Source organism: Nerophis ophidion, linkage group LG04, assembly GCF_033978795.1.
Source record: "Nerophis ophidion isolate RoL-2023_Sa linkage group LG04, RoL_Noph_v1.0, whole genome shotgun sequence".
In the NCBI taxonomy this organism is placed as follows: domain Eukaryota; kingdom Metazoa; phylum Chordata; class Actinopteri; order Syngnathiformes; family Syngnathidae; genus Nerophis; species Nerophis ophidion.
Genome location: NC_084614.1, coordinates 48712390 through 48739041, shown reverse-complemented (window position 1 = coordinate 48739041; position 26652 = coordinate 48712390). Strand labels below are relative to the sequence as shown.

The window sequence follows — 26652 nt, the reverse complement described above, 5'->3', positions numbered from 1 at the left end:
GCCCGTGCTGTTTAAAATGACCACAAGTCTTGAACTATAGAAAGTATTTCAATGATCAAAATCTGCGCTTTTGGGTGTTACAGGAGTTGTTACGGTAATCTACATAACAGCAGCTCAGACGAGGAACAAACCAAAGTGGCAGGGTTTGTTTTCAGAGCAGCCAGCCCGAAACGCATGTGTCAGGAACAGATGCGGAAGCAAATTTTTACGTGATAATATATCATATTGTAGGTGTTCATTACACTTTGCATTCATATTTTGCCGTTCTTTACATTTTTCTTGTGTTTTGCTTGATTGTGAAAGACCGAGTAGCGGGTCAGAGAAGTGAAAGAGGAGCGATGTCCATATGTTTTTAATATTCAGTGTTTTATTGTTCATAGTTAATACTTTCTTTATTTTCTTGTACATTTTGGGCGTCCCATTCAGTAAAAAAACTGTAAATTTCAATCCGTTTTTTTTAGGTGTCTGTTTTTACAATTCTTTCCGACATTGTGACTTTTGGTATTAGTGTTCCTGAATAAAAGGGACCCAAACACACATTTTGTACACCAGATTTTTACAGCTAAATGTGTACATATCATTTACACACACACCTTGGCCTCCCAGACACATTTTTTTTCTCTCAATGTGGCCCACCCGAGTCAAAGTATTTGGCCATCTCTGGTCAAGCTGGTGTGCTATTGTGTGCTTAGCTGTTGTGTAGCTGCTAGCTCCTATAGTAGCCTATAGCCCACCATGTTTACCCTTTGCAAATGACTTTGGTAAAATAGAAGAAAATATCAATCGTGTCTGCTTGAAGGACATTTAGATCTTAACTGGCTGTCGAGCTTTTTACATAAACCGATATCTGATATCAATACACCCCTTCGCAGAAGTAAAAGTAAAAAAGCCGGAGTGTTGCGCAATCCTGTGTCAGCAAGCACACGCTTACGGTTGGCATGGCAGCGCGTCGATGTGTTTTTGTTTTGCTGCCTTCCCTGAGAAAGTGATCTTCTTCCACCTGCAGTGTCGTCTCCTCCCTCATTAGCTTCTGGCCGGGGGGCATGAAAGATAGCAATAATGAAATCATATCCTTAATGTGGAGCAAGGGAAGAACACAAAAGAAGACACTTGCCTAATTGATATGTTAATGTATTGATAATAATATCGCTTTATCCAGCGTAATCACATCTTATTATGAGTTGATACTTGTGTAATAGTATGATATAACTGTGCTGTTTTTGTGTCAGTGTGCCCTGCAGCTGTGTTCTCTAAACTCAACAACAACTTCTCTCTCTCTTTCTCCACCACTCGTGTGCTCTCTCCCACCCTGCAAAGTGAATGTTTTGTACACTTGCACTCTACCTTCTTTTCTGTCTCCGTCCCTCCCCCTTCTTCTCTTCCTTGTTTTGCTCGCAGTCTGTTAGCGTCTTCCTCACATGTGCAGGACTGGCAAGCCTCTACAACGCTCACACATTCACTGCTCACTGGTAGGAACTTTTTCCTCCACCAATTGGATGCACTGTTACTGTGTGTAATCTAATGTTGTGTTATGCGTGTGAGAGAGTGTGTGTGTGTGTGTGTGTGTGTGTGTGATGCTGTGATGCAGCAGTGAAAAAGGTTGTTGTTGCTTCTGAGCACATGGAGCGCATGCATGCGTTTAGGAGGTTGGCTGATGTGCACTCTGAGTGTGCAGGGATAAAATATTCCACAATTCTTCTCCTGTCACTCATTTTGTCATCCAAACACTTTTTTTGTATTCTATTCTCTCCACTTCTTGAGGAATTACCTTTCTAGCCAGTATGTTCTGTTAAAAACAAACAAACAAACATGTGCTTTTGTCCCCTAGTCCAGCAGGAGCTGACCACAAACCATAAAATGCATGTTTCTCTTTTTAATAATGCCCAACTAATTCTCTGCCACTTGTACTAGAAGTTGTACTCTTTCCTGGCCCACGTTTGGCAGTGTATTTTTCAGCAGGATGTTTCCCTCTAGCGGGCAGAGTTGCTACTGCAGGTTGCGGTGTCATCGGGTTCATGATGGAACTCTGTGCTCTTTACTGCTGTTTACATTCTACAGGAAGATACTGATAAAGTACTTTTTTTGTCTTTTGTAGATTCAATATTTGTGTAGTAACATTGCATTAATTAAAATAAACTAAATATTATGAACTTTTAATACTTTTTTAATTTCAATTTTTTTGTTTAAAAGAGACAGCTGATAATAATAGCATATCAAGTAGGTTATACTTCAGAAGATGCAAACTGAAGAAAACATGCAGAAACGTCCAAACATCAGAAAATTCTGCGGCCACATAAACGCTGCAGGATAAAAAACAAAAAGAAAAAAAACAAAGCAAAAGAAAAATGCTCCAAATAATGGTAAATGGGTTATACACTTATAGCACTTTTTTTTTTACCTTCAAGCTACTCAAAGCGCTTTCCACATTCACTTATTCACACACACATTCACACACTGTTGGCGGGAGCAAGACCCTAACCACAAACCATCAGAAGCAAGGACAAAGTGTCTTGCTCAAGGACACAACGGACGTGACGAGGTTGGTAGAAGGTGGGGATTGAACCAGGAACCCTCAGGTTACTGGCAAGGCCACTCTCCCAACTGCGCCACGCCGCCCCCCCAGTCGTGGCCAAGTCCACATAATTAAACTGAGGTTAACCAGGTTACCGAGAAGTTCTGGTGTGTTCTATTTACTTGGAAAGGTGGAAGTCGTAGCTGGGAACGACATTACAGCCTAGCTGTAAGTGTCCTAGTTACGATGTCGGAAATAAAAATGTAATGTAAATGTAATTTACACTTCGGTGACATTACCATATAGAAACGTCCAAAAAAACATCGTATATGGCTGATTTACTGCGACCAAAACTAATCATAAGTGCTAATAATGAATATTATAGAAGCGCATATCATTGTTTGCATCAAAGCAGCCAAATTTGATACCAACTCAGGGTTGGTGAGAATGCTCTCTGACCACAAGGGGCATTCCAGTCGAAAGTCTGACTAGAAACACAGAAATTCATACTTTCCAGTACAAATTTTAAACACACGATAGTGTTAACCACAATAGTGGTAGTTATTCAGGCTGCCAGAAAATTCCTGAAGTTACCCAGGCTACCAGGAAATTAACCAGGATACTCGAAAGTTAGCCATGATATTAATAGTTATTCAGAATACTAGGAAGACAGCCAAGGTACCAGGAAATTAGTAGGTAAAGATTGTTGTTGCTCCTGAGCACTTGGAGTGCTTGCATGTGTTCAAGAAGTTAATGTAGCTGATATGCTTTGACAGCAATTACAGTGTGTGCAGGGATAAAATCTTCTACCATTCCTCTGTGTCACTCATTCTTTTCAGCCAAACGCTACTAGCCACTTTTTCTGTGTGCTATTCTCTCCACTTCTTGAGTCATTACTTTTCTAGCAAGGTGTGGGGTCTTCTGTTCAAACCATCTGCTTGTGTTTGTTTGTCAGCTTTCCCAACATGTCCCCGAGCCCAGTGGAGCTGCCCACAAACCATCAAATGCGTGTTGCTCCTTTTAGTAAAGCCCAACTAATTCTCTGCCACTTGCACTCCAAGTTCTACTCTTTCCTGGCCTACTTTTGGAGCGTGTCTACAGCAGGATGTCTCCCTCTACCGGGCAGAGTTGCTACTGCAGGTGGTGGTGTCATTGGGTTCATGATGGAACTCAGTGCTCTTTCTTCCCTGCTGCTGTTCTTTATAGATTGTCATACCTTTTTACAAGAATATACAATTAAAATACTTATTTTCACATTAGTGTTAGATGTAAATATTAACAGAATACAATGATTTAAAAATCCCTTTCAACCCATATTCAATTGAATGCACTACAAAGACAAGATATTTGATGTTCAAATTCATACATTTTTTTTTTTCAAATAATAATTAACTTGGAATTTCATGGCTGCAACACATGCCAAAGTAGTTGGGAAAGGGCATGTTCACCACTGTGTTACATCACCTTTTCTTTTAACAACACTCAATAAACCTTTGGGAACTGAGGAGAGACATTTTTGAAGCTTTTCAGGTGGAATTCTTTCCCATTCTTGTTTTATGTACAGCTTAAGTTGTTCAACAGTCCGGGGTCTCCGTTGTGGTATTTTAGGCTTCATAATGCGTCACACATTCTCAATGGGAGACAGGTCTGGATTACAGGCAAGCCAGTCTAGTACCCGCACTCTTTTACTATGAAGCCACGCTGTTGTAACAAGTGACTTGGCATTGGATTGCTAAAATAAGCAAGGGCGTCTATGATAACGTTGCTTGGATGGCAACATATGTTGCTCCAAAAGCTGTATGTACCTTTCAGCATTAATGGTGCCTTCACAGATGTGTTAGTTACCCATGCCTTGGGCACTAATGCACCCCCATACCATCACAGATGCTGGCTTTTCAACTTTGCACCTAGAACAGTCCTGATTGTTCTTTTCCTCTTCGGTCCGGAGGACACGACGTTCACCCTTCCATCCATCCATTTTCTACCGCTTATTCCCTTTTGGGGTCGCGGGGGGCGCTGGCGCCTATCTCAGCTACAATCGAGCGGTTCACCATTTCCTAAAAACAATTTGAAATGTGGACTCGTCAGACCACAGAACACTTTTCCACTTTACATCAGTCCATTTTAGATGAGCTTGGGCCCAGCGAAGCCACCGGCGTTTCTGGGTATCGTTGATAAGTGGCTTTGGCTTTGCATAGTAGAGTTTTAACCTGCACTTACAGATGTAGCGACCAACTGTAGTTACTGACAGTGGTTTTCTAGAGTGTTCCTGAGCCCGTGTGGTGATATCCTTTACACACTGATGTCGCTTTTTGATGCAGTACCGCTTGAGGGAACGAAGGTCCGTTATATCATCGCTTACGTGCAGTGATTTCTCGAGATTCTCTGAACCTTTTGATCGTATTACGGACCATAGATGGTGAAATTCCTAAATTTCTTGCGATAGCCCGTTGAGAAATTATGTTTTTAAACTGTTTGACAGTTTGCTCACACATTTGTTCACAAAGTGGTGACCGTTTCCAAATCTTTGTTTGTGAATGACTGAACATTTCACGAAGCTGCTTTTATAGCCAATCATGGCACCCACCTGTTCCCAATTAGCCTGCACACCTGTGGGATGTTCCAAATAAGTGTTTGATGAGAATTCCTCAACTTTATCAGTATGTATTGCCACCTTTCCAAACTTCTTTGTCATGTGTTGCTGGCTCCAATTCTAAAGCTAATGATTATTTGCAAAAAAAAAAAAAGGGTTTATCAGTTTGAACATAAAATATGTTGTCTTTGTAGAATATTCAATTCAATATGGGTTGAAAATGATTTGCAAATCATGGTATTCTGTTTATATTTACATCCAACACAATTTCCCAACTAATATGGAAACGGGGTTGGTACATCTGAAAAACATTGCATTTTTCATAATTCTCCAAACAAACAGGGTGTTGCGTGGTCTAACAATCCTACACAACAGTTCATCGACAACAGAAAGCTGAAGGAAATCAAACCACGGTCTCTTCAATCCCTGGCTATCATTCTTTTAACCTCCATCTAGTGGGTGTTCGGACCTCCTTCAGCCAATCAGCTTGGTTGGAGCTCTTTGACCCCAGAACCCTTGCAAAACAGGTTACACAACATGGTCCGGTCCACACAAGCTTGAGGGACAGAAGGTAATTACGGCTCTAGGATGAAACTAGGGTAAACCGCAGGGGCCGTGGTGGGGGTCTTTACCGCACACATCGGGCTTGGGGCATTATCCACGACTGTCTGACTGTGAGTACGGAGGTGGGGTTTGCATAATGGGTATCCCTTTCCACCTACACTGTACCAGGAATGGACCTGTGCGGAAGAGGATTCGCATCAGTACGTTGAGTCCCACCTTTGTGCACAACCACCCTGTCATTTGGGTCAATTTCAAGGGACCAATGGCTGCGACGCTCCGTCCTGTCATTATCGATATCACGGCGTCCAAGCCACATCAAGGGACGTTGATTGGTGACAATGGCGAAGGGGTAAGGACCCAGGTTGTGTCTGAAATTACGAACAGCCCACACAACCTCCCCAACTTCCTGTCATATATAGACCACAGACGTTCGACTACCGTTAGGGAATGACAAGAATATGCCACAACTCACTCCGGACCATCAGCATGCTGTGCCAGCACGGCAATGGCAGCCACCAGAGAAACATCTGTATAAAGAATGAAACCATGGGTGAAGTTTGGGTGTGTCATAATCTGTTTTGCACAAAGAGTAAACAATCAAATGCCTTTTGACAATCCGGGGTCCACTGAAATGTGACAGCTTTACCTGTTAGGTGACTAAGAGGGGCAGCCCGCTGGGCAGAACCTCTAATAAATTGGAACAAAGCCGCAAATAGGCACAAGCCAGAACTTCATCTTGTCAGTGTTCTTGGGGTCAGAGCAAAGGCCTTCAGTAGAGACAACATGTCAGAGAAACACTACATGGTCCCGAGAAAGATGGCTCTTTGTGGCGTTGAGCCGGAGCCCAGCTCTCTCAACCTGGGAGAAGGCAATAAGATAGTCCGTGAATGACCTACTAAATATCAGTATATCCTCAAGATCCACCATGTAGACATCCCATGGCAGCCCCTTCAACACCAACTCCATAACCGGCTAGAATGTTGCTGGTGCATTTATGAGTACTATGGGCATAGATCTGAACTGACAGACTTTGACTAATTGTGAAAGGCTTTCTTCTCACGGTCCTCTTGCGCCAACTCTACCTGGCGGTAGCCATCCGATAAGTCCGTTATTCTGAAACAGATGGCCCCAGTCAGGGAATCCAGCGATTCATCTACCCGAGGCAATAGATGGGAGTCTTTAATTGTCTCAGCATTGAGACCCTGTAATCCACACAAAATATCCATGTATTGTTCTTTTTCCGAGCAAGGACCACCAAAGAGGACCATTGACTGCAGCTCTCCTCAATGATGCTGACCTCTAAAAGGTGCTGAACCTGTCTGTTCATTTCCCTACGCTTATTGGGCGAGATGCGGTACGCCTCTTAGCTTTATTGGATGGTGGTTACCGGTGTAAATATGGTTTTTAAACAATTTTGAGCTGTTTGTACCACACCGTGAAGGGCTGAACACCCCCTATTGTTTCACCAGCAGGGCCTACTACTGTTGCTTCTGTTCCCCTGGGAACTGATAATCAGAGTCACCCGACAGGGGGTCTTCCACCTGTCCACCTAAACACTCTGCAGCGACAAATCCATCACATTCATCAACACGATGAAACACCCCTACAGGTGGCCAGGGCACAATCTAAATTCTTGGTCAGTTGGGTTAAGTAGCTGTGCAATAGGTCACCTGTTCTTCAAAGGTGCCACTGAGCATGCAATCATTAAACCCATGTTATGGCGTAATTCAGCTTCTAAATAACCCAGATAAGGGACAATAGTTGGTCCGGAAAAGTGCGTGGCTCTTTCTGAACTAAGACAAACATCTCACTTATTGTCTATATGCATTGAGAAGTCACAGTATTTTGGAATAAAGTATGTGCCTATAGGAAAGGAATGTTTGTATACCTAATGCTATTCATATTTGCAGTAGTCTGCTACATAAAATCAAAACCCAGCAAAACCTTGTCCAGACACTTCATTTGTAGAAAATGTTAATGCATTGTAGTTTTTATTTTTGTATTAGCACACAGTGATGTCTACAAGGCCGGGAGTAACTCAACCCTCATGAATAGTTTCTACCTCAGTTTGTATAGTTTGTTGAAATAGCACATGATTATTATGTGGAAATGACAAACGACTTATTTTAATACCTACAACAGTTTATATTTATTATTAATTTTGTCCAATCCCACATAGGCTGTGACTTACAGTTTAATGGCTTTGTAGATACACTGAGACATGACCTAAGTTCATCGTGTTCTTCATCGTGTTTTTGCAATTGTACAAATTTTTTCCTCAGAATTTTTAACTAACCTGAAATGTTATGTTAAGAGTGATATGCACATTTTTAGACAATACTTGGGATTAGATTTTATTCCATGCGCCATCAGAGCAAATGATTTTGACACTCCTTTGCTAGAGTATACATGTACTGTTTATTTATCATATGTTTATAAAAAATGTGGGTGGGCATTCTGAATTCCTCGGAAATAAGTGACACTGTCGAGCCAGACTCAATTAACAGTTAAGTCAATACTCTCGACAACCCCTTTAACATAGGCTGTGTACTAAGACTCACCGACCGAACAGGAGTCCATCGTGAGGTCTGGCATTGTTTCTCTAGGGTCCTCGTTGTGACCCTGTGGCGACAACACTGGCATCTTGGTTTGCAATACCAGCTACTGGGCGTTTCCCTGCCTCTGTCCTTGTAGGGTTGGGGATGGTGAACGTCAGGAATGCGAAAGAAACCTCACACCCCGTCTTGGCTGCGGTTACTCTGTGTAGGAGGACGCCCTCGGGCCCTCGTTGTCTGACCGACGTGGTGAGAATCCAGCAGTGGTATCGCGAGTCCCCCACCCCTGTGGAAAACAATCCTTGCAGTCGTATTGATCTTGGCGCCTCCTGTGCAGAGACCGGCCCCTCGTGCTGCTGTGTAGTCGGAAGTCCCTGGCGGTTGACCTGCAGCCATAATTGCCACAATCTGAGCCACAGGAGGGACGTTGCTCCTTGCGTTCCCCTGGGCTCTGCTGAGTCGCCTAAGGAAAAGGGGAGTGATGACTCAAGGGACCCCACCAAATGATGATGCAAGATGGAGTAGAGCATTATAGGCGTGCTGGCCCTGAGAGCCTGCCTGGCAACGTTCACAAGGTTGATCAACAATGATTAATGCCTCCTCCACATCCCTCATCCTCTGCTCATGGCACGAAGCCTGGAGAGCTGAGCCAAGGCCAGCCAGAAAGCTTCTAAAAGTCTCGCCATCTCTGGCCGTTTTCTCATAATCTGGAAAAAACTTTGCCACGAGCTTGGAGACGTCAGCAGCATAATCATCCGAACTTTCGTCGGGTTGTCGGGACCGCACCAAGATGCACGTCTGGAAATATAAGAGGAACTGCTTTTGTCCGAAAGCTTTCTTCATTCTTCATGCTCATGTAACTGTCCCACAATGAGAAAGCTGCACCATCCAGTCTTATGGGGAGGAGATTCGCCAAAGTAGCAGCGTAACATCTGCGTCTTGTTCGGGTGCGGACAGCGGCTTCAAATTGCTTCACCCACGTAGCAAAGAGCTTCTCGCCGTCACTGCAAAATGTTGCTGGGAGGTCTACTCCTACGCCACTCAGGCCACCATTCAATGCAGCAGCACTCACAAAAATATTCCTTATCCATGTCTTCATTAAAACACTTGTGTTTTTGGCTGAACCTGTCACTCACAAGCAGAGTAATCTGGCTAGCAAAGCCGACTAAATAGTTTGGTAGTTGTCCAAAGATGGAAAAAACTTTAAAGGCCAGGTACACACTCTAGACACCCCTGCCACCAATGTACTGCAATGTTGTTGTGCGTTTAAAACACACATTTAAAATGACAAAAAACAATGACATAATACTCGTTTGGAGCGAGTGTCTTTCCTTTTTTTCTCAATCCGGGGTACCATAACAACAACAACCCTCCTATGATTAATTCTGCCTGGTGACACAAGATTCAAGTACCCCAGCTAAACTTGTTTTGTCTTTATAATTTTTGGTATCATATTTGCATATATTGTATTTGCTGATGTAGTTCCGTAGTTGTTTTTGTTTGTTGTTGTTTCTTACTGTTTTACACCCCCCTTTTCTTCCCCGTAATTTCCCCGTATAAATATGTAATGGATGGGTCTTCTTTTTTTTTTTCCTTTCTATCCCCTCATGCTGTGCCAAACACTAGATAAATCCATTTAATAAAGTCAAATACAAATAATGCAACGAGATAAATATTTGTCACTTTTGTACACCAAATCTGTATATGGGCATATTTTGTTTGTTTCCTGTCTTTCTCCCTGAGTGCTGTGTCCCCTCAGCTGCGGCTGATTGGCACCTGGCCAAACCTGGCGTCAATAAGCCCGCCCCTATTTAGACCTGTCTTCCCATCCAGTCAGTGCTGGATTATTGTCAATGTCATTTCCATATTGTCGCTCCTGTCGTGTCATTGCAGCGTAGCGGTAAGCTATATGTCGGTATCTGTTTGTAACTTACTGTCTTTTGTTCCCTGCTTCCGTTTTGTTTTCATTCTACAAGTAACTTCTGTTTTCCTACTCGCTACCCGCTATTTTCCACGCTAGGCCTTTTTTGTTTTTGCTAGCTTCCATGCTAAGCTCCTTTTGTTTTCTAGCTCCCATGCTAGTAGCTCTTTTAGTTTTTTTTATCTGCCTCGTGCGCGCTTTTTGTGGTACCCTTTTTGTTCTTGTTTTAGTATTTTAATTAAATCATGTTTTCCTAGTCGATGCCTGCCACCGTCTCTGCATCTTGGGGTTCGTCACAAACTAATTCTGACAACTTGTTTATATTGACAAATGTGCTGTTTTAGACTGCAATATTGTTTAATGGAAGACACTTATTCCGTATGACTAGATTGTGTGATATTATGCGCTTAGGTGTTGTGTAGCTGCTAGCTCCTAATGGCCTATGGCTTACTATGTTTACCTTTTATAAATTAATTGACTAAAATAGAAGAAAAGACCAACCTTGTGTGCTCATTGGAGGACATTTAAATGTTAACTGGCTGATTATTACTATTTTAATAATAATAATTACTATTATTTCAAATGTTTCTATTATGATTTTATGCATGTTTAAACATTGTACGCGATGATGGCACACCCAAAAATGAAAGGATGGGTATTAATATATTATCTAATAGTATAACTTGTTAATTGATAATCAATAATCAAAATATTATAATACGCTGCACTTTGGACACATATGTTATTATTACTGCAAAATGTAGTGTACTGTAAAATGTACGTGGTCAGTGATGCATTCAAGTTATCAGTAGAGGGCGCCAGAGATTTTAAAGTATTTGAAATGGATGAGGTGTGGTCACCATAGAAATATAGGCGAAAACACGGCCTGGTCTAATTACTGCTTTTCTTTTGTACATTCCAAATGATGATTGCATCATTATTAGCTCAAAATTGTGTTACAAAACATTACCTTCAAACTTTTTATTTTTGTTCAAACTTTTTTTTTTTGAAACAATTTGACAAACAACAAATGAAACAGTTGAATGGATATTAATATATCCGCACTTTCTTACTCTGTTTCATACATGCGATCATCAATAATGAATCAACCTTTAATGACCTTTCTTCTCCTTATAATTGCACAAAAGTTTGAAATAGGACTTTTTAACATACATACATTTGAAAAAGTATTACATTGCATTGAATTTTGGACAAATAAGTCGTTAGCATATACTGTACATACAAACTGTAGATGCGAACATGTCCTCACATGTGTTTGAAAGAAAGCACATTTGTCGAACATATATGCTGGCTTTAGCTACCAACATAGATGTTGACCTTGTTTCTGCTTGTTTGCTGCTCTAAACATGCAGCATGTTTTCCATATTGTGCTTAATTGTCGATGTAGTGATCTTTGTGAAATGTCTTTTATGTCTTTTTCACTTCTATATGATCGCAAAACCTTTGACAGCTTCTCTCGTCTTCTTTGGGCACTTGACTCTGTTTCCGCCTTGTCAAAGTTTTTCCTGGAGTCAATACACGCACACGCGCTCACACAAACACGCACACGCACACAAACAAACAAACAAACACACAAAAAAACACACACCGGCCACATCACTGTGTGTGTAGTATAGTATAGAATAGTATAGTACAGTGTGTATAATATATTATAATATAGTATAGTATATAATATAGTATGGTATTTTATTATATAGTACAGAATGTCTAAGATAGTGTCGCACACAATATGTAGTATAGTATATTACATTATGATATAGGTTCAAAAAACAAAAAAAAATAAGAAAAGTACCAATGATTGACACACACACACTAGGTATGGCGAAATTATTCTCTGCATTTGACCCATCACCCTTGATCACCCCCCCCCTGAGAGGTGAGCCGCAGCGGTACCATGCCCGGGAGTCATTTTTGGTGATTTAACCCCCAATTCTAACCCTTGATGCTGAATGCCAAGCAGGGAGGTAATGGGTCCCATTTTTATAGTCTTTGGTATGACACAACCTAGGCCACTGAGTAGTAGTACAAGATAGTAAAGTATGTCAGGTATCAAATTGTACAGCATGTGTATACACCTATGGTATAAGCATACTGTACTATAGTGTAGTACAATATGTGTAGTATAGTATTTTATAGTATAGTGTGTGTAGTAGTATAGTATGATATAGTAGGTGCAGTATAGTATGTACAGTATATCCATCCATTTTCTGTAAATAACATTGCATGGTTTGGTGGTCATGACTCAAACCTTTATGGCAATAGAAGAAGTTATGCTTTGTGATCTGTGGAAAGTACATATGAGTGCAACAGGTGCTTTGTAACAATAACACAGTAACACTGTTACAGTATTGTAACATGTCCACTAGAGAGCGGTGCACAGCCTGCAATGCTTCCATCAGTAGTGAAGAATAAAAATGTAGATTTATTTCTGTGATTTGTGGACTATTGTACAGCTGGGTTGCAATCACGTGACCTAGGGGCACTTCCGGGTTTCAGGCGATGGTCTCGAGTCCCATTAGACTATTGTTTATTTACCTGAATCAGTGCAGACATGGGCTCATTTTCAAAGGTTTACAGGCAAAAATACAGCGTGAGCGATAATGAAAAAAATATTTAAAATGGGAGATGTAGCGGATTTATACACTCTTAAGAAAATAATATTTTTAATGATTTAAACCACAGGTGTTAAACTCAAGGCCCAGGAGCCAGATTTGGCCCGCCAGCTCATCTTATTCGGCCCTCGAAAGCCTGGAAATTATATGTATCAATAAAGTACTGTAACTTTTTTTTTTTTTTTTTTACTAAATGTATTCTTTATTTCTATTTTGGGGGAAAAATATATGTACTCCATGTAATCGCAAATGATGTTAACTTAAAAATTGTCTAATCATGCAAAAATATATTATCAAACATTCAAACCATTTTCTAAATAGAAATAAATACTAATAATAATGATTTGAAACTAAGTTATCTATCAAGTTGTGCAATGTAAAAGTAGCAATAGATTTCATGGTGAAATTGTGAACTTTACTTTGTTTTTACAGCATTTTTCTCTAAATGAAAAAAACTGTATTTTTTTTTTTTTTTTTTTACTGTAATAAACTGTTGTGCCATTTTGGCATTTACGGTACTACACTGAAAAATCTAAAAACAAATCTGTTGGTTTGTGGTAAAAACATGAAACACAAAAAAACACAAACAAACTGGCAGCTCAGGTGCCAAAATTTAAATTTTTTTTATTCACAGTAAAAAAAAACTAATATAAATTTTACAGTAAAATTCTTACAATTGAGCTGCTTTTTTTTTTATTTTATTTTTTTTTACCATAAAATCAACAGTACTGTTTTTCCATTTACAGTAATGTACACTTAATTTTGAGGTGAAATTATTGAAACTTACCATATTTTTTTTTACATTTGAGTATTTAAAAAAATCTACTAATAAAATGCATATAAAAATTGTGTAATAATAGTATTCACTGTTAGAAGCGGCCCTCTGGGGACAAACATAACTGTGATGTGGCCTTCAGTAACGACTTTGACACCTTTGATTTAAACCTGATTTAATACCTCACTTCATTTGACACTCACAGTATTTACAGAAGAAAAGATTGGAGGCACATTACGTCTTTACATCTGAGCGGTCCACAAATTAAACATTAATGTGTGAAAGACAAAGTTGAACGCTGAGTAACGTTTGATTGACATAACGAGTGCTGTGTTGCTGTGATCGTGGCGCTAATGAGCAAAAAAGACATGTTTGTTTGCAGTTGATTTCCTGCTACAAATGTTAGTTTCATCACGTCTGCAGTGGTTTTTATGGTGTGAAGTTTATATTTAGCTGTATATGTCCCCGTTGTTTAGCAATATTTGTTAGCGATATCAATAAGCTGGTGAGTGTATGAAAGATGTATTCATATAGTTTATTAATACAATTAAGGATATTTTTCATAGCACCAAAAACGCCATAATGTTGTCATGTGTGTTAAATAAAGCACTTGGCTTTCCTGCACAATAACAACAACTATGCTTGTAGTTTCTGTTATGAAAATTGAGAAAGAAAATACGATGGATTGGACCAACAATGTTTATTACTAGGACTTAACATGACGCTAGTCTCTTTGCACAACCAGGTCTTCATAGTTATATTAAGCCATAGCAACCAGTGAGTGGAGTGCACTCCACACTCACTCTCACTTGTTTTAATGCTACGTTCAAGCTGCTTGACCATCATGTGAATTTAGCTGCGAAGAAGAAACACGGATCTGACATCATATGCAACCCAGCGATACAAGGAGTGTCCCAACTGTCTTCAGTAACTGTCACATACTTTGATTCCTTTTTATAAATAAAAGATGCTAAAATAAAGGAACATATTATCAAATATCTCAACACAACATGCACATATTATCTTTGTGTTGCCGCTGACGAAGCTCATTCGTATAATCCATTTATTATGATTACATTTTTTACAAGTTGCTTCAGGCCAATAAAAATGAGTTTAAGGCTGTCTCTGTTTCCGTGGGACTTTAAAAGACATCAACTGGTTATTACTGGAAGATTACGAGCGTGCATTGTAGACTAGTACATGCAGGAAGAACAGTAGCACTTTCCTGTAGTGTGGGACCATAAAACATCAACTGGTTATTACTGGTGGATTTCAAGCCTCTCACAGTTTTTTTCAATCGCCCATACTTCAGATACGTTTTCTAAACTCTTAACACAGACTTGCAATGACAAAAAACAAAAGTGTAGATTTCCTTCTGTGGTTTTGTGGATTAGTGTACAGCTGGATTGCAATCACGTGACCCAGGGGCACTTCCAGGTTTCAGGCGATGGTCTCGAGTCCCATTAGACTATTGTTTATTTACCTGAATCAGTGCAGACTTGGGCTCATTTTGAAAGGTTTATAGGCAAAAATACAGCGTAAGTGATAATGAAAAAAATATTTAAAATGGGAGATGGAGTAGATTTATACACTCTTAAGAAAATAGTATTTTTAATGATTTAAACCACAGGTGTCAAACTCAAGATTTGACACCTGATTTTATACGCCCTCGAAAATCTGGAAATTATATGTATCAATAAATTACTGTAACTTTTTTTTTTTTTAAATGTATTCTTTATTTTCCATTTTGGAGGCAAAATATATGTACTCCATGTAATCGCAAATGATGTTAACTTAAAAATTGTCCAATTATGCAAACATATATTATCTAATATTCAAACCATTTTAAAAATAGAAATAAATACTATAATAATGATTTCAAAGCAAGTTATCCATCAAGTTGTGCAACGTAAAAGTAGCAATAGATTTCATGGTTAAATTGTAAAATTTACTGTGTTTTTTATAGCATTTTTCTCTAAATTGGCAGTGGACCATTTTCTTCTCAATAACACATTTTGTTCAACATACACTAATATATACTAATGATTCTTTCTTTGCACACACTGACGTTACCAAAATGTCTCAAAATGAAATTGTCCTGTCAAAGAACTTGTCAAAGGAACTTGTCTTCACTTCACAAAGTGCATACAGTCAATCAGAGGCAATCACATACTGGCTATTGTTGACATTACAACAACTGCATAGACTTTTTTGTTTCAGTTTTACAAGTATTCGCATGCAAAACATGAAATCCGCCATTTTACACTACATTTCTTGGTTGGGATCTGCATGTTTACATGGACTGTTGACAGTCAAAAGCATTCCAGTAAAGAGCAAATGATGATAGAACAGAACAAGTTTGACAGTATTGCTTACAGTGAACAACATTTTCATGAAATACACAGCAGCATTCTGATCAAAACAACAACAGCAAAAAAAAACACCAAATATGCATTACTGTATGTCCTAATTGACATGTCAAGTGAGATTAGAAACAATCCATGTGAATGCAATATCGTACTGTACTTATTTGTTGGTTTGTTGTAAGATGCATGTAATGGAGGCAACCGTTGGCCGCGTCAAATTGTGCTGCACTCTCTCACTAGCCTCTTTTAGTGAAAGAGTGTGGTTGATTACACGGTCAATGATAATGGCACCCATTGCATCACTGACTACTGTTCTTGCAGCCGTCAGAATGCCACAACCACACATCACATTCTTAAACCTCTACCTGGGCTTCTCCTTGGGCCCCTTGCTCTTCTCCCTTATTCCTCGTCAAGACATGACAGTGTTTGTCTTCTCAAAGTCTTCCTGACCACTGCCACTGAGTCCAAACCAGACTGGAATTTGCTGCGGCCCAATTTACCCAACATGAATCAGACGTGTGTCAATTATTCCATGGTTTAATATCAGCTGAGATATATATTGATTTTGAACTGAGATTGCAGAGGCACATTTTTTTTTATACTGTATCTAAGGTTTAGAATATGGTTTTTGCTATTGTGGGATGCTGTGTGTAAACATTTGTAAATATTACAAACACAATTCATAATACTGTTGTAAGATACAGTTTGTCTGTCAAGAAGATGTGAGCATTGTAGAAATGTGTTCACTGACTGCATATTGTGTGAAAGGACATGAAATGTGTGTATGGTGTGGCTCCAAAAGATCGATGCTGTGCTAATTGTGTTTAGAAAATGTGACAACTGGTGGGAAAAACTCTTGTTCGAGACTGAAAAAAGCTATAATTTGGCAACGCTAAATTGGCCCTAGTGTGTGAATGTGAGTGTTAATGTTGTCTGTCTATTTGTGTTGTCCCTGTGATAAGGATGGCGACTTGTGCCTTACCCCCGACTGCAGCTGGGACAGGCTCCTGCCACCACCGCAATCCCAAGAGGGACAAGCGGTAAAAAAAATGGATGGATGGATTATAATTTAAAAGGCTAGTTATATATTGATTCACTTGTAATTTCAAGTGCAAGGACATAATTTTAAGTATAGTGATATAATTCCACGTTTAGTGATATCACTTAACTTGTAGTGATATCATTTCAAGTGTTGTGCTATCGTTTTACTTGTAGTGGTGTTATTTCGAGTGCAATGATATTATTTCAAGTGTAGTGGTATGATTTTAAGTATAGTGATACACTTTCACGTTTAGTGATATCACTTAACTTGTAGTGATATCATTTGAAGTGCTGTGATATCATTTCACATGTCGTAATATCATTTTATGAGGTGAGGTTAGAAAAGTTGACTTGAATTGATTATAAAGTATCACACGTATTGGTTACTATATTTATGATAATCAAAGAAAAATGTAGGTTCTCACCCGTGTCTTCATTTATAAAAAATATTGATGTTGACACATGCTGTCGTTGTGGCTTGTGCAGCCCTTGGAGACACTTGTGATTTAGGGCTATATAAATAAACATTGATTGATTGATTGATTGATTGATGCATTACATATTCAGACCTGGACTTTAAAATTCTCTCTTGGGCATTTTTGGACTGACATAAGTACATTGAAATACAAAACTATGGAGAATTACTTTTCTCGTAATTCATGAGAATATTTTTGGATAAAGTAAAATTATGGACACATCACAGAGCAAGGGGAAGACATTGAAGTGTTTATGAATAAAATGTGAATAAGAACAAAAATGAATAATATTGTTGTTGCCGTGGTCAGAGTAAATGTATGCATTATTAGAAATTACCTTATAAATGTACTTTTAAATGAAAAAACAACACATATTTATGAACATTATTGAAACACTGACATGATGAACATTATCGATATTGTGACAGGTGTCACATCTAACTTTTCATAACAATTGTAATGCTAAAAGCTGATATTTTCATTGAAGAATATATTGAAGAATATATAGAATTTTAATATTTGACACACTATTTAAGTATTTTGATACAAAAAATACATATATTTAAAATGAACTGTAATAGTGAAAAATAAACTAGTTTGTGTGACACATTAATATTTTTATATGCTGGGAAGTCACGTGACTGTCACATGACAAGCACTCCTAAATATTTCTTTAAGTACAAAGATAAGTTCTGTTTAAAAATACAAATAGTAACATTTCACTGCATGCATATAGCTTTTGATGCTGTTTATTAAATTAGCTTGAATTTGCAATCATCGCTTACACACACACACACACACACACACACACACACACACACACACACACACACACACACTGAAGAACAGAGTACAGTTCATGTGTATATGAGATGTAAAGTTGATCATATTGTGATAGTTTATTTAATATGACTGATCTGAAGTATGTTGTAGTATTTGTAACAGGTGAACCATATTTGGTGTTAATAAGTAAAAGCAGCACATTTAGTTGAATAAATGAGGTTACAAGTCACCTGACTGCTGTGTGTTTTACATATTGTAAAATTCCATAAGCACCTGCACGAAACTTTGCTTTGTTTGAAATATGACTCATATCCTCATGTTGCACGTTTGTGATTTGGTGTAAAATTTCCATTTGCTGCCTTTTTCTTTTTTCCTGTTGACACTCGTTGAAAACATTTCTTATCAACTCCAAATTTCATGTTTGAAACACAGAAATGCTTTGATGCTATACTGCGTATGTACATATTTATAATGTACATTACGTACAGTACAAACTTGCTGCTTGATGGGACGTTTATTTAAAGATTCCCACTGAGGATTCATGAATGATGAAAAACTGTCAAACATAAAGCACTGAAAAATGTTTTAAAGTCTAAACGGGAACTCTTCAAACCTGATAAACATTCCTTTCACAGTTATTAAATGCATTTTATGTGGGGTTTTACACATGAAGAAGCAATTACAAATACACAAATACAATTACAGAGCATGTGGTTATGCAACATTACAGACTTAAACAAGTTGAACAACTTATTCAGTGTTACCATTTAGTGGTCAATTGTACGGAATATGTACTGAACTGTGCAATCTACTAATAAAAGTTTCAATCAATCAAACATCTTGAAAAACCATCTTGCTCCTGGAAAATGTTGACAGGATTGTTCTTGCGAGACAGTGCCCTCTGTAAAATATTTTCTAGTTTTGTGTTTTTCATTGTGAGATATAATGTATTTTTGCGGTTTTCAGTGTTAAATATTATTCTTTTTTGTGGTTTTCAGAGTAAATTATAATGTATTTCTGTGGTTTTATAGTGTTAAATATAATCTATTTTTGTGTTTTCAGTGTAATGTATTTCTGTGGTTTTCAGTAATAAATGTTAAGTATATGTGGTTTCAGTGTTTGATATGCATTTTTGTGTTCATCAGTGTAAAACGTTAGGTATTTTTGTGGTTTTCACTGGTAATTATGATGTTTTTTTGTGGATTTTAGTGTAAAATATAATGTATTTCTGTGATTTTACAGTGGCAAATGTCATCTATTTTTTGGTTTTCAGTGTTAAGCATGATGTATTTTTGTGTTTTTCAGTAATAAATATTAAGCTTTTGCGGTTTATTGTGTTGAATATGCATTTTTGTGTTCATCTGTGTAAAATGTTAGTTATTTTTGTGGTTTTCACTGGAAATTATGATGTATTTTTGTGTTTTTCAGTGTGAGATGTACTGTATTATTCTGGTTTTCAGTGTTAAGCATTATGTTTTTTTGTGGTTTTTAGTGTAAAATGTAATGTATTTCTGTGATTTTACAGTGTCAAATATTATCTATTTTTTGGTTTTCAGTGTTAAGTATGATGTGTTTTTGTGGTTTTCAGTAATAAATATTAAGCATATGGAGTTTACAGTGTTAAATATGCATTTGTCCGTTCATCAGTGTAAAATGTTACTTATTTTTGTGGTTTTCACTGGTAAATATGAAGTGAAGTGATTTATATTTATATAGCGCTTTTCTCTTGTGACTCAAAGCGCTTTACATAGTGAAACCCAATATCTAAGTTAAATTTAAACCAGTGTGGGTGGCACTGGGAGCAGGTGGGTAAAGTGTCTTGCCCAAGGACAACGCAGCTGAGACTGGGATGGCAGAAGCGGGAATCGAACCTGGAACCCTCAAGTTGCTGGCACGGCCTCTCTACCAACCGAGCTATACATGATGTATGTTTGTTTTTTTAGTGTAGGATATAATGTATTTGTATTTTTGTAGTTTTCAGCGTTAAATATTATATTTTTGTGGTTTTCAGTAATAAATATTAAGTATATGTGGTTTACAGTGTTAAATACGCCTTTTTGTGTTCATCAGTGTAAAAGTTACATATTTTTGTGGTTTTCACTGGTAATTATGATGTACTTTGGTGTTTTTTAGTGTAAAATATAATGTATTTATTTGATTTTTAGTGTTATATTTTTGTGGTTTTTAGTATAGAATATTATGGGTTTTTTGGATTCCCAAGGCACATTACTTAATGTGTGCGAAAAGTGAGAGGCGTGTTGACGGTACAAAAGTACACATTGTCCTTCCTTCTCTCGTGTGTTAGTATCTGTCCTGCCTTGGCGGAAGTCCGGTTCTTCTTACTCCACCCACTTTTAGAAGATTGGGCAAGACTCTCAATAACTGCCTGAGTGCGTCAGCAGCACTTTTTCTACACGTCTTCAACAAACACAGCGTATTTATTGTAGTCTCTACGGTTACTAACTGTTTGAATTACACCTGCCAAACATCTCACTGCTTGGCCAACATTTATTCATTGAAATGTTAGTTCAACTTGTCACTTTGTTTACACGCAGTCAGATAACTGAGCTTTTCCGTCGCCTAAAAACACTTCTGACCAAAGTCATGCCAAAAAATTAAATATACATAATAACTTTATGTGTGGAGTTTGCATGTTCTCCCCGTGACTGCGTGGGTTCCCTCCGGGTGCTCCGGCTTCCTCCCACCACCAAAAGCATGGACCTGGGGATAGGTTGATTGGCAACACTAAATTGGCCCTAGTGTGTGAATGTGAGTGTGAATGTTGTCTGTCTATCTGTGTTGGCCCTGTGATGAGGTGGCGACTTGTCCAGGGTGTACCCCGCCTTTCGCCTGAATGCAGCTGAGATAGGCTCCTGCAACCCCCGCAACCACAAAAGGGACAAACGGTACAAAATTGATGGATGGATGGTAAACTAATTGTTCAATAATTATATTCTTTTTGTGCGACGTAAAAAAATGAACCAAATGAATTGTATTTCTCATAGCAAGACATTCATTTGATGATTTCATTTTTTTTTGTTTACTATCTGAACCTCTGCTACAAAAGGCTTAAGTGTATGCTTATCAAACATTATATTGTTATTGTCATGACACCAATATTATTATTATTGCACCAAGTTTATTATCAGTTCACCAACACTATTACCATTATTTTATCCTTATCATGACATCAACATGATCAATAATCCATTATAATCATTACACCAACATTATTATTACCATATATACCATCCATCCATTTTTTACCGTTTGTCCCTCTCGAGGTCATGGGAGGCTGGTGCCCCTTCCAGCTGCACATGGGCAGAAGGCGGGTTACACCCTGGACAAGTCTCCACCTCACCACAGGGCCAAGACAGATAGACAGATAACATTCACACTCACATTCACACACCAATTTAGTGTTGCCAATCCCCAAAGCCAAACTACCCGGAGGGAACCAACGTCAATATTATTACATTTTTGAACACCTTATCATTACACTATCATTCTCATTATGGTAACTTTATCATTACACAGTTGTTACCATTATCATCACACCAACATTATCATTAGGTCAACATTATTAGAATTGCACTATCATGATCATTACATCTTAACCATACAGAGTATGAAACGTTTGAAAAAGTTGGAAACAGGGTCAAACAATATAAATATTATTAGTATCAAACACAATGTAAAAGTATTAAACATGTACATGTGACATCATGTGAGAAAGGCTCTAAAACGTGGTTTTAAACTCAATTCAAGTTAATTTTTATTTTTTAAAAACATAAAATATAATATTAAAAAAAATTAGGAGAAAATATTGATTTAATATTATTTGAATTATTATTGTTATCAATTTAATAAGAATACAATATAAAATATATTAGCTGTATAAGACAACAGGAGTCGCTAAGTGAATGCAGACTACAATATAAGCTACTTTGAGTTCCTTACTTTTCTTTTACTCCGCCGGGTACGCATCACTTTGATTTATTTTGTCAGAGAGAGAAATTTATATGTATCTTGTCGCAAATATTTCTCTGCTTGTATCAAACCCGGTCCATGTCCCACCCCTGAGAGCCATATATGGTCTCTTGCTGGCCCCACTATGGACTGGACTCTCACTACTATGTTAGATCCACTATGGACTGGACTCTCACAAAATTATGCTAGATCCATTCGACCCCACATCTGCGATCCCCCTCCGAGTTTTTCCTTGTCCTGATGTGGGATCTGAGCCGAGGATATCGTTGTGGCGTGTGCAGACACTCGTGATTTGGGGCTATATAAGTAAACATTGAATGATTGATTAATTTACCCCACCGTGATTGGTAGATTAGTTCAGCTCTACACACAACACTGTAAAGGGACAGTTTTAAAACTCGCAGGCCGCACTAACATTCAACTTTCTCATTAAGGTGGGGGCTGCAAAATATCGTCTTGCGTGCCACAAATGGCCCTCGCGAGTTTGGGACCCATGCTCTAAAGTTGAGTCTGTTTTCCAGCAGGTGAAGAAAGCGGTCCAAAGTTTTTGCTGCAAACCAAGCTCCTGCAGCACCAGCACTAACTACAGTAACTACCGTGGATTTGAAGAAGGACATTTGAGGTGTTTGTGGAAAGAAAGATGGAAGAGCAGAACATCATGGAAATTCTTTCTGGGGATCGTCTTGTCTGCTGTAAGTGAGTACTTTTATCATCCTCTACACGTTAGCATGCGTGCTACAGTTTGTATCAGGATGCATTTTGGCATTGGTTATCAGTATTGCCAATACTGATAACCAACTGATATTGATCATTTATTGCATTTGTTGATGATTATCAAACGACAATAATTTCAGGCAAATAAGACATACATTTTTTTTTTTTTTTCAAATAACTTAGTTGTCAACCATACTGTATATAAATACAACAATACAAGACAGTACTACATCTATTAATTGTTTGGGCAAAATTAAATTAAATCAATAATGCAAAATACAAATTTACTTTGGATTTCATCATAATCCTTCCAAGTCTTCCTGTGTCCCAAAATTTTTTTTTGGACTCAGTTGAATTGCACACGGGATTGAAGGAACTTTATTGTTGTACACATAAGACACATAAGATGACAATACTTTAGTACCTCAGGTCCCAGATATAGCCCAACGATTACCAACTGTTATGTACATGAATATGTGTATATTATATGTAAATATCCATTCATCCATCCATCCATACATCCATACGGCTTATCCGATTTAGAGTCGCGGGGGGTGCCAGAGCCTATCTCAGCTACAATCGGGCGGAAGGCGATGTACACCCTGGACAACTCGCCACCTTATCACAGGGCCAACACAGATAGACAGACAACATTCACACTCACATTCACACACTAGAGCCAATTTAGTGTTGCCAATCAACCTATACCCAGGTGTATGTCTTTGGAAGTGGGGGGAAGCCGGAGTACCCGGAGGGAACCCACGCAGTCACGGTGAGAACATGCAAACTCCACACAAAAATATCCCGAGCGCAGGAACGAACCCAGGACCTTCGTATTGTCAGGCAGATGTACAAACCCCTCCCCGCTGTGCTGCCAAATGTAAATATATCAAATGTAAATATTAAATATATATGTTATATTTTATATTGCTACCATGGTACATTTTTACTCTACTTTATACCTGCATTATCCTTTCCAGCCTCACCCTTTCCATCCATTGTGACTGAGCTACTCTGTGGAACAATTTTCTTTGTGGATCAATAAAGTTTGTCTAAGTATAATTAAGTAGAATAAACAGTTAGTTATGAATAGCATAGGTTAACAGGGAGATATAAATAGAAACTGGAATAGACTGTGTGCCTTTACTGCAAATAGAATGTAAAAAAAATGACAGCAAACCAAATATCAATCAATGAGAGTTTTTTTATATAGCCCCCAATCACAAGGGTCTCAAAGGGCTGCACAAGCTACAACAACATCTTTGGCTCAGATCCCACATCAGGGCAAGAAAAAAATAAACCCAATAAGATACAATGGCAAACCATAGAGGGAACAGCAGATGTGGTGAGCCCCCGTCCCCAATCCCCCGTTACCCCCGGGCAACCGGTGCAATGGACGTCGAGTGGATCTACCTAATAGTGTTCAGCACAGCTGGGCCTTGTGTGCAAGTTTCTAAACAATATTACAATATATAAATATCACAGTATGAACAACACAACAAAAAATACACACATATTTGTGAAAATAAACATAGGTGATATGAGCACATTTTGATAAAACTTTAAGGAAATGTCAGAAAGGGGTTACGAGCTTCACCTTCTGTGCATTTTTATGCTTGTGGTCCCACCCCCACCTGCAGAGACAAACATAGTGTATAACTGACAAGAGGGTTCACTTTATTTCTTTTATTCCGCTAAAGATAGCTCACAATGTTATGGATCCATGTTTATTAAACGTTCACGTGATTATAATTTAGGACTGATCTGGATCACCGTCTAAGACTAGGACTTTTTTGTTAACATACAGGGAGATAAAGCCTGGTGGAGGTCTGTTCTCTCCGGGGGATTTTCTAGTTCTATTATTATTGTTATTATTAATATAATTTTTATGAATTATTTTCAAAGCCAAACACTCGCTACCTCCCAAGTAAAAGCTCCCTGTGTAATTACAGTATGTTAATGGTTAATTTCACAACATTCTAGTATCCCACAACTACTTAAGTTCCCTTCTGGGTTTTGTTGTTCCGCGAGCGCTTCGCTTCAAACGGCAGCACAGATGGACAGAATTTAACAGAAGCTGGTGAATGGAGATTAACATATTTCTCCTTCAGCAGTGAAACAAAGTCTAGATTTAATTTCAAAGACCGGTGCAGGTGTTTACAGGATAATTAAGGGATCGGAATTAAAAAGTTTGATCGGACTGAACTGAAAATTAATGTTTGGGCTTCAATCCTCACATTCTTTACAGATGAACAGTAGATCGTTCTGCCAGGGAAACTTAATCTTGAACCCCTTTTGTTCATTTTTGTGTACACCTGCAACAAAACATGGTGTACGGAGCACAAAGACTTTTGGGACTGGACTGAGAGGAATGGACTGCACCTAGGAGTGTAACGGTACACAAACATCTCGGTTTGGTACGTACCTCGGTTTAGAGGTCATGGTTTGGTTCATTTTCAGTACAGTAAGAAAACAACAAAATATACATTTTTTGGGTTATTTATTTACCAAATTTGTAAACAATGGCACAACATACATATACACACAGGGTTCATTGTCAGTGTTAATGTTGTCAACATATATAAAATAAAAACTAAATAAGATAAGGCTCAGAATGGTTTCTTAACAAAACTTTTCTACATATAAATTGTTTTTTTTTTTATTGATTGATTGATTGGGACTTTTATTAGTAGATTGCACAGTACAGTACATATTTCCATACAATTGACCACTAAATGGTAACACCACAATACGTTTTTCAACTTGTTTAAGTCAGGATCCACGTTAATCAACATTAAACTGCCTCTAGTTGTTGCTCAGATTAAATAAATCGACAACATTTTTCTCCTACACATAAAAAGTGCAACATTGAACAGTTTCAAGTCAACTCAGCCTCAGATTAACTTTTTCCCCTCCCAGCCTGGCTAATAAGCCCATATTACGCTTAATATGGGTTTATTAAGCGTAATGTCATCGCTTAATAAGCCCATATATCCAGTGAGAGGATATATTTGCTTATTGTTCTTCCACCATAGAAGTGGGTCAAAATCTAGTTTTAATGCAATACAGCAACCCCCTGCGACCCCGAACGGGACAAGCGGTAGGAAATGGATGGATGGATGGTCTTAAATGTGCTGCTATAAAAACATTTGTTATTGCTTTAGCCCTGACTGGCTGGCCGAGGAGAGGCTGCTTGAATGCGGTGTTTGCACCACGCTCCTCTTTCTCTTCCTTAAAGAGGTTGACTTGGGGGTGGTGCCGCTTCAAAGGGGTTAGCATGTTTGACGTGTTGGCAGAAGCATACCCTACTGCTGTTGAACAATGTCGGCAAACCCCCGTCCTCCATTGTTGTATCGCACCGCGAAGCCGAAGTGTTCCCAAAGGGGAGATGTTAACGAGGCAGAAGGGTCTTCGAGCTCTGGCTTTTACATGTTATCCTAGCCCGGTCGCTGCTGTGCCTCGCTCTGCATTGTTTACACAACGTGTGGTGCGCTACCTAATATGTCCGTGTGGAAACTCGTTCAGTACACCTCCGTACCGAACCGAAACCCCCGTACAAAACAGTTCAATACAAATACACGTACCGTTGCACCCTAACTGCACATGAACATTAGTAAGACCAACACGTGAACTAAGAGGAATGGACTGTTCCTGAACATTAGTAAGACCAACGAGATGGTCATTGACTTTCGATAAAGTAAGCCATCGTCCAGGTTTATAAATATCTCG

The 26652-nt window shown here is 38.5% G+C and overlaps 1 protein-coding gene across 12 annotated transcripts in view; it reads left to right on the top strand.

The window, feature by feature from the left end:
• The first annotated feature begins 1330 nt into the window (after window positions 1-1330).
• Window positions 1331-26652, top strand: part of LOC133551476 (uncharacterized) — a 136769-nt gene continuing 111447 nt past the window's right edge. For 6 of the 12 annotated variants that reach the window (XR_009806511.1, XR_009806502.1, XM_061898212.1 and 3 more), the window contains exons 1-2: window positions 1331-1469; window positions 22731-22905. Coding sequence is in view for 4 of the 12 variants with exons in the window: in XM_061898212.1 (XP_061754196.1) it covers window positions 1419-1469; window positions 22731-22905 (226 nt within the window). In the remaining 8 variants the exon portion in view is untranslated. The remainder of the gene's footprint in view (window positions 1470-22730; window positions 22906-26652) is intronic. The other 6 variants (XR_009806510.1, XR_009806508.1, XR_009806513.1 and 3 more) reach the window with 2 other exon arrangements.